Below are 10,177 nucleotides of genomic sequence, written 5' to 3' on the forward strand. Positions count from 1 at the left end.
ACATAGCCTTATGAGCGCATGTGTTCAGAGCCAAACCGGGAGCTAAGCAGAAGATATTCTTAACTGCCCTACACCCCAACTTAACAGGACGAATCCAAGATCGTTCTTTAAGGCTTGCCAGGTTTTAACGGGACGGAGGCAGATGAAGCATTAGCCTGAAAGCCGTCTGGACCAGATTTCACTCTAGCCCATATTGGTAACAGAATACATCATCCACCAGCCCAAGTCATCATATCCAATCGTTTGCTCCAGTATACCATAATCAGAATCTTACTGGTATCGATCCTGATGCCTTTTCTTATAGGCTTTCTCCATTATCATGTCATCATGTCCAATCGTTTGCTGTTGTCCAGTATGCCGTAATCAGAATCTTACTGGTATCGATCCTGATGCCTTTTCTTATAGGCTTCCTCCATTATCATCTCTCGTATGTGAATTGTGATGCGACAGTCGTCCCTAACATGATATACAGACGCTGCGCATTTCCGACTCCCTCGTTGACGCATCAATTGCTCTCACATTGGAAGCAGATATTGTGCGCTTACGTGTCCCTCGATGCCATCCCGGGATGGTGGACGCTTAGTTAGAGCCGGCGTCTACTCGGCTCAGCTTAGGGGCTTCTCAGGGTTTCTGTGACCTTTTAAGCCACACCCTCCGACACCTAGCTGGATTTTAGTCGCCTCTTACGACAGGCATGCCTTACCGCGGGAATATTCTAACCCCTATCCCGCAGGGGTAAACTAATTTTTCTAATTTGTGCGTGGTGTTTTGCATTTTTGTGCACAGCACAGTGTTTTTCTGAACCCTGCTATAAACTCATTATCTGTGTTTTCTCGAATTATTATTCACTGCTTATGAACTGATTATCAACTCTTTATAGACTTATTATTAACTGTTTATTATCTCATTATAAACTCTTTATATGTTAAGTGGCCCTTATACAGCAACGCGCGTTGACAAACGCCCGAAGTTTTCTCTCGCTATTACACATTAAATTTACCAACAATTTTTTAAACAATCAGGAATCGCTGAAGTGTCGACAGCGGCTGTTATGCGTAATTTCCTTACGAAAAATAGTGTTTTACATATCATTTATAATTTTAATTTATATATTTATATTTATTTTTATGATTTCAATTTATTTTTATATATATTATATTTTATTTAATTTAATTTTTTTTTGGTATATTTTAATAACAAATTTTCCGTAGGTGCACAATGCAATTAATATTTAAAACAAAATTTTCATTGTAATTTAATGTTTGGTTATTTTTTTTTAGCCCCAGGTTATTAATATTTTAATTCTTCTTAATAACATGTTTACCTAAGTAGAAAATACAAATATTTAAAATAAAAGACACATTTCATTCATATTTGCAAAGCATCGCATGCTAACGACAAATCATGCGTGCATTTAAACGATGTTTACGCTTCTACTCCTCAAAATAAATTAAATTTTGCATGCCGACCAAATCCGACTGTATATGCAAAAACACGAGCGTGATTGACGAAATATCAAAATTTTTTGATTTTGGTCAACACATTTCTTAAAATTTCAAATGCTACTATTACACAAACAAATTTCGCATTTCACAAAGTAGGAGAAAAAATTCTCATGTGAGAGCGATTTCTTAGTATATTTGTTGTTTTATCTGAGGCGTGTTTAAAAAATTGTTAAAAAATTGTTTGTGTAATGGCAAGTGCGCGTTGACAACGAGCGTTGCTGTCTAAGGGGCCCTTTAGACTAGCTCAAAACTCTTTTTCTAATACCGGAAGCAGTTCGGTTTTTACAATTTGTTTTTCTTACATCTAATTATTTATATCATATATTTAAATTCTATTAGTTACAATAAACCTTGACTTCTATATACTTACGTCATTGGTCAAAACATAATTCTTAACAGTTAACACACATATAGTCACCAACTGTAAAGACGGCAAGTCATATTGCATGCACATTTGCTTGCAATATATTCATGCTGTATGCAATATGTTCATGTTGCAAAACACTCGATTGAAAAATGAAAATGAGTGTTCTAAATTCCAAAGTCCAAATTGTCAAGCACATGCTGAAGTAATCATACTTTGCAAAGGATAAAATGTTTGTCATAATGCAATGACAGAGGACACACTCAACAAATATATTGCGACAACTTTGGTAAGGCTGAAGACATCCAGCAGACCGCAACGACAACAAAAGTGTTGTTACACATTTTGCAAAATCATTGACGTGGGCTATGCATGTTGGGAGTAAAAAAGTCTAAATAAAATTAAAATCACAACAACCACATTGGCTTATTATAAAATCAAATCAAGCCATAACTTCTGCGGCCCAGAACCCAGAATACCATTGGGTTAGAACATGATCACAGCCTATGACTATAAATGGATAACCTCACTTCATTTCAATAGATGAAGAGAGTTGAGCACTTGTAGACAGATCAAACTCATGTTGCCGAAACCGTGGGTCAGGGTGCGATAAAAGTGCTTATCTCCTCGCGGAGCACTCTAAGCTGGCTGACCTCACTAATTACTGAACATGGCAACTTCAAGTATCACCTCAAAATGATAACTCTTGCTCAGGAAGACACTTGCAGACTATGTCTAGAAGAAAAGGAGACAGCGGTGCATATATTGTGCCAATGTCCAGCACTGGCAAGTAGGAGAAAGACTATCTGGGGACACCATTGGGTTGGTGATGACTTGGCAGGCAACTTCAAGCTAAATGAGCTGCTTGCATTAACAAGAGATGTAGTTATACGAACGGAAGGCATTTCAGCTTTAACTCAATAACGACATCCGAGAATAGAAGGACGAAAAAGAAGCCAAGTTGTTTCGTGGTTTACTTTGGCTAATCCTTCACTTCAGTGGGGCCACTAGTTGGACGGTGCGCTGTCCCAACGTCCCACCATAAGTTTAAGTTTACTAATGTTATAGCTTATACCGCCAAAAATAAAATGCAATTCCATTTCTATTGTAACGACCTTTCAGGCCCTCTCTATAGCTGGGGTATATGTCAGCGAGTATACCAGGCTTCGTTATAAGAAATTAATATATTAAAAGAAGGAGACACTTGTGTTTGGTGTTTTATGATAACATTTATTATTTGTGTTTAAAAAAATAACCTTGAAGTTATAGGTAGAAATAGAATTAAGAGCGTAAGCGTTGAAAGCGTTGTAATCGTCGAAATTGTTGTAATCGTCGAAATTGTTGTAAGCGTTGAAATTGTTGTGATCGTTGACTTCGTTGTAAGATTTGTAATCGATAAGATCGCTGAAACCGTTGTCAGCGTTGAAAACATTGGGATCGTTGAAATGAGCAATGTAAAACCTTGAACAGAAAAAATTCCAAATAGCTTAAAGAACTAAATCTTAGAGTAAACTTGCTAACAATGCAATGCAGACCTTGTCAGCTAAATGAAAAATGGGTAACTGGCCAGTATAAGCCAAGCAGAAGGTAATTTGACCACCATCACTTCACTTAAACCAGTTCACGCATTCACATGTTGATCGTCAGCAAAGGCCAAACGAATCATCATATGCCTAGACTTACAAGTCCGAGCTCTCACTGTTGTCCCTAACATAATCGACTTACCTTGAACAGAAAAAATTTCAAATAGAACAATTTTCCAATTTTATGCCCTTTTATTTGAAATTCTTTCCATTGTAGGCAAAAACAAAAACATTTTTCAAGTAAACAAAGTCTCGTAAATTCGTCAAAACAAATTTCTTATTGTTGTACGCAATGCAATCAAATTCAATAAAAATAACTGCATCACATAAAAAATGCGTGCACAATATTTTCTTCTTAAGTGTGTTGATACATTCAACGCAAGTAGACGTGTTTTTGAAGTGCTCGTGATAAAAGCTCGTAAATGTGGAGTGTACAAAGTCTTACAGAGTTACAAAAGTAACAATAATTAAATAAAACGTTAAGTTGAAAGCACAATCATAGGTGAAAACTCTTGTGTAAACAGCATTTGTTTGATTTACAAAAATAACTTGGCGCATTTGTCAGAATTCGCCTTGTTGTGAAACATAAATCAGTACATTTGAAAGTGAAACAATAAACATAACTGATAGAGACAGTTCAGTGATCTTTCAAATATATTACATCTGCTCTTATAGCATATAGTGTAACTGAAAACGTCTCAATAGCCTAGATGCTAATGATAGAATTGAGTGCAGACGAAACGTCGACTCAATGGATCTTGAAGAGGAGAAACTCCAATTCAAGTGCGCGAACTTTGCATTGATTCCTTACAATTAAACAAGCAGTTTGCTAGTTAGAAACCTTTATTGTAAATGAAAAATGTATCTGCAATTTACCTCTTAAATATAAGTGATAAATTGCCGATACGCATATTAACAATAATGCAAAATTAATAATTAAAATAAATTAATTATAAATTGCAAATAATATAATTTAAATAAAATGCAAAATCAATACAATTGAAATAAAATGCAAAATCAATAAAAATTAATTAAATTATTTTTTAAATAAAAATATGAAATGTTCTAAAACAACGTGGAGTGCATTTGCTGACTTCGCAAAATGCAGTTCCAAGCAAATTGCTTTGAACTGCATTGTTACGAAAGAAGAAGTCAACGAACCGGTCAGCCTTGGCATTGGTTTCGGTTAGGAAATAAATGCAAGTCTATCATATAGTTCGTTGACTTGTCAACATACTGCCCCCGTTGAATTAGAAGAATTCAAGACATATATAACAATAATAATCATAATAAAAATAATATTATTCTTCAATGTTGATTGTGAAATTCTGAGGGCTTCTTGGTGCCGGAGAGGGATGTTGAGATTTACATCGTCTGTAGCGGCATCCTACTACAACTAGAATGAAGATTATTAGTATGCCGAGAGTTATGTAACTGGTCACGTAATGGTGAATATTATGTTTGTTGAAGCTCGTCGGTGCCTCTGATGCCAAAGCTTCACGTAGGTGTTTTATTTCATCCAGGCTTACGGTGTATTCGGCTGGATTATATGAAATTTTTGGCAGTTTGTGTGTTGAATTAGGCAATGGTTCTGAGTTGAAACGAGCGTATGATTGTCGCATGTTGCTTTTGTATACATGATGTCCGCGTATCAAGAATTGCTCGTGTTTCAGTATACAGTTATCTTGAACCTCGAATCGGCCAGCTAAATCCAGAGTGAAGTGCTGTATTGTGTTGTTGCATACGAGGTTGACAGGTGAAGGAGTGCTCATGCCGTAAATCCATTGATTAGAATTGTGTAGCTGGAACCAAGTGGTATTTTGATCGAGTCGTTGAAGTTGACAGCTGGTTGCGTCTTTATTGTGAAACAAGTCCATTTCACATTTTCCTATTTCGGCGTTTGCTCGATAAATTGGGTGTTGTTGATAGCATAGATAGATGTTGTTGCTGACCTCATGACAACCGACCAACTCCTTATTCATAGGATACAGTTGTTCCTTATGCAAATTTATTCCGATAAATCTTGTTAAAGGTTTAATGATGACAAGTGACCCATTTATTGCAGCTGGAATTGGTGTTAATTGGAACAATTCAAATGTTTCAGAATCTACTAATGGCAGTAGTAGCGAAAATACAACCTGTGTATCCGTTTTAAATAGCTTGAGTTCAATGAGTCGAAAATACTCCAAGATGCTGTCATCTTCTATTGGAAGTTGTAGATTTTGCGATAAGTGTGTCCGAATGTTTTGCAGTTCCTTTCGAAACTGATCAGTGGATATGAGTAGAGGATTAATCTTGCCATGATGACCATCGGTGATAGCGTCTATTAAGGCCTGTTGTTGCATTTGGAAGTTGTGAGTTAACGTTAGTACTTGCAACGCCAATGAAGTAAATGTATAATATAATGCACTTTTGTCGAGTGCATTACTGACATTATTGATAGTTGACATTATCAACTTTATTTGTGCATCTAAGTCAGTGAATTTCCGTTTTGAGGCGTCTTGAGTTTGTTTCAAGATGTTTAGTGTTGCGTCCAAAATTGATGTGTGGTTTTTAAGTAATTTGTTAAGGTATTCTTCGTTGTCGTAGATTTGGCTCAAATGGTGTTTCATCTCTGTTTCATAATTTGAGTCTAATACGCCAAACAAGGAATTAGCTACATTTCCAATAATATTTATTGCTCCCCGTTTCGATCTTGCAATAGGGGATTTGAGTAGGGCATTTTCCATTTCAATGTCGCTGTGCCAGTGGTCATAAAAGGTTACGAGTCTGTCGCATGCAAATTGGCCACCGCTTTGATGACAAATGTTATCAAGGGCTGCTGTAGTCGACCTAATCGAATCCCAGGCAATCCAAAAAGATGATAAATTGTAGTATACTACAATGTTCCACTGACTTGATATGATTTTGGTAGCTCCGATGTTTTCGAAATAGAGTCCAGGTCTGGTAAATTGCTCGACGATTGGGCTGCATTGGGATGCAGTCACAAAACAGGCCATTAAAATTGTTAGCAGAACGTTTCCTATGCTGAGTCGTCGCCGCTTTTTTGGGGTACTATCTTGAACAGTTGGCGTAGGGGCCTCCGTTATTGTTTCATTTATGCATATTGGTTTTTCGGATGTGTTTTGCTCGATTGGTTCGCTTGTATCGATCGGCAGTAGTGCTAGTCGATGAATTGCTCGTTTTATTATACCATTTTTGGTACGCACATTAGCTACACGAATTTTTCCATCTGGGCCTATGAAGGTTTCTACTATTCTCCCCAACGGCCACTGAAGTGACGGTGTATTATCTTCATGAATTAGAACCATTTGGCCCACTTTGACATTGTCTTGGACCTTTTGCCACTTTGATCGGTGCTGTAAATCACTTAAGTACTCTGACCGCCATCTATGCCAGAAGTCGTCTTTAATACTGATAATGCGCTCATATCTTTTTTTTAAATTTAAATGTAGAGGCTTCGCGTCAACATGAATTGTTGCAGTGAGGGGATCACCGATTAAGATATGTCCAGCAGTTATGGCGGTTAGGTCGTTAGCATCTGATGACGTCGGAGTTAGTGGTCTCGAATTCAAAATCGCTTCGATTTCTATTATGAGTGTTTCTAACTCCTCGTATGTAAGACTGACGTTCGATGCACTTCGTTTAAATAGATTTTTTGCTGACTTGACGGCAGCTTCCCACAATCCACCGAAGTGTGGGGCTCGTGGTGGGATGAACTTAAAATCGATATTGTACGAACAGCAAACACCCTGTATTTTTTCTTGGCTTCTTTCATCGAACACAGCATTTTTTAGTTCAGCAAGTTCCTTATTGGCTCCAACGAAATTAGTGGCATTGTCACAGTATATTTTCCGGCACATCCCTCTTCTTCCTATGAAACGTTTTAATGCCATGATGAATGCGTCAGTTGTAAGATCTGTGACTACCTCCATATGTATGGCCTTTGTTGCAAAGCAACAAAATACGGCCACGTAGCTTTTTGTTGGACGTTTTCCCCTGATACGATAATGAGTCCATATTGGACCCCAAAAGTCAGCTCCTGAGTTTACAAATGCTCGTGCTGGTTCAACGCGATCAGTGTTGCAAAGCAACAAAATACGGCCACGTAGCTTTTTGTTGGACGTTTTCCCCTGATACGATAATGAGTCCATATTGGACCCCAAAAGTCAGCTCCTGAGTTTACAAATGCTCGTGCTGGTTCAACGCGATCAGTTGGCAAATTTCCCATGATTTGATTTAGTAGTGTCGGTTTCGCCTTGGTGCAGATAACGCATTTGTGAATAATAGTTCTTGCTGTCATCTTTCCTTTGAGTGGCCAGTATTGCTGTCGCATGATTGCCATTAATCCTTGTGGTCCAATATGTTTGTTGCGGACATGAGTCTCTTGTATTAACAGCCTTGTTAATGGGCAATCTGGTAGCAAGACTGGGTGCTTCGCCTCAAATGAAAGTGAGGAAGATTGAAGCCGCCCGCCAACTCTTAGAAGACCTTGTTGATCAATGAATGGAGACAAAGCCTTAATTGTACTAGTTTTGCTGACTTCTAAGCCCTTACGAAGTGAATTTTTTTCTTCTGCTAATCCCTCGTCTTGTATCATGCGAATGATCACTTGACGAGCACGTGTCAATTCTACACTGGATAAGTGACATTCGTTTTGTTCCAATGATGCCTTCCGGAGAATTTGTGTGCAACGAATAACATAAGCAGTTATTCTTTCCAATTTGGAAAAGGAATTCTTATGATCGATATTGTGTAAGAAATGTGGTTTGTTGGGATCGATTGTTACTGCATGTATCGATCTCTTAAGTTCCACTTTACATTCTGATCTGGCTTTGAATGGAGCAGGCCATAGTGACTGATGACCATGCAGGAACATAGGACCGTAAAACCATAAGTGGCAGCTGCTTAGTTTGGATGCTTCAATGCCGCGCGATAGTATGTCGGCAGGATTATCTTTGGATCTAACATGTCGCCATTGGCTCTTGCTGGAAATTTCGAGAATTTTTGTCACCCTATTTGCCACGAATGCGTAGTAGGAGGCTGCCGATGAATTGATCCATGCCAACACAATTTCCGAGTCTGTCCATAAATGTGTTGTGGTATCTGTCAACTGCATGCAATTTTTTACCTTAGCTAATAATTGTGCTGTTAGTAGAGCGGCGCATAGTTCTAACTTTGGGGTTGTTAATTTCTTGATTGGGGCTAATCTCGATTTAGCACAAAGGAGGCGGACAATCACTTGTCCGTGCTGCGTAATGGAACGTAGATAAATTACTCCGCCGTAAGCTCGTTCTGAAGCATCGGCGAAAGCATGTATTTGCGTTGATTTTGGAATCTCGTTTCCGAAAAGATGACGTGGCTGTTTTATGTTATTGAGACAGTTTAAGCTTTCCATGTAACGCACCCATTGACAGGTTAGCTCGTTTGACAATTCTTCGTCCCAATCAAGTTTCAGCGTCCACAAGTGTTGCAAGAATAATTTAGCTTCTACTGTGACTGGACTAACGAGCCCAAGCGGATCGAAAATTCGAGAAATGTCGGATGATATACTTCTTTTAGTATATTTGACGTGTTCGTTTTTGTTGATCTGTATCTTAAACTCATCTGTTGTTGGGATCCACACTTGGCCCAATGTCTTAATGTGACCGCATTCCATCGTGTTGAAGTCTAGTTGTACAGCTATGTCGGATGGGTGCAACCCTTCCATTAATTTTGGATGATTGCCGCACCATTTGCGAAGCTTAAAGCCACCCTTGTGCAATAGTTTAATAAGTTCGTTTCGTGCATGTAATGCTTCAGACATACTGTTGAACCCTGTCATGACGTCATCTACGTAAAAATCTCTTTTGACGATAGCTGCAGCTGTCGGGTGCCTACTTTCTTCAATTTCAGCCAACCGTTGCAAGCATTTTGTGGCAAGATACGGTGCTGACGATGTCCCATAAGTTACGGTATTAAGTTGATAAGTTCGAAGAGGCTCATTGTCGTTGTTTCTCCATAAAATTAGTTGGAATCGACGGTCATTTTGGTCCACCATAATTTGACGATACATCTTCTCGATATCAGCCGTGAAAACGAATTTAGATAAACGAAAACGTGTCAGTATAGCGAATAAATCATCCTGGATAGTTGGACCAGTAGCTAACACATCGTTTAAAGATATGCTTGTGGAAGTTGGTGCAGAGGCGTCGAACACTACTCGAAGTTTCGTGGTGGAGCTCTCTGGTCGAAGAACTCCATGATGAGGCAAAAAATAACAGGGATGGATTATATCATCTGGGTTGATCACACTCATATGTCCCAGGTTGATGTACTCTTCCATAAATTTATTGTATGTTGTTTTGAATTCAGGGTCTCCGTTGAGACGTCTTTCTACGTCTCAACGGACAGCACAGCAACGAAAAAACGTTGCTGTGCTAATCTTTGCGAATAGCCTAAAGAAGTGACTTCTCCTTTGAATGGTAATTTCACAACGAATCTACCATCAGTTGATCTTGCCACAGATCGATTAAAGTGTTCCTCACATTGCTGTTCTTCAAGTGTTTGATCCGACGAACCTTGCTGTATCTCCTCTAGTTCCCAAAATTTGTGCAGGTCGAGTTCTACATTATTTGTAAGAACACCGCAAATCGATGCAGAAGACGAAAACCCAGAAATCCGACCACTGACCATCCACCCAAACACAGTTTTTTGTAACATTGGATAATTGTTTCCTAGCGAAA

At 38.5% G+C, this 10,177-nt stretch overlaps 1 protein-coding gene across 1 annotated transcript; it reads right to left on the reverse strand.

Annotated features, from left to right (window-relative positions):
• Nucleotides 1–7,500: 7,500 nt before the first annotated feature.
• Nucleotides 7,501–9,750, reverse strand: LOC119667490. The gene has a single exon (XM_038076782.1). It carries the CDS (start codon nt 9,748–9,750, stop codon nt 7,501–7,503), a length of 2,250 nt encoding a protein of 749 aa, XP_037932710.1.
• Nucleotides 9,751–10,177: the final 427 nt, after the last annotated feature.

Source organism: Teleopsis dalmanni, chromosome 1 (assembly GCF_002237135.1).
Source record: "Teleopsis dalmanni isolate 2A chromosome 1, ASM223713v2, whole genome shotgun sequence".
Lineage (NCBI taxonomy): Eukaryota > Metazoa > Arthropoda > Insecta > Diptera > Diopsidae > Teleopsis > Teleopsis dalmanni.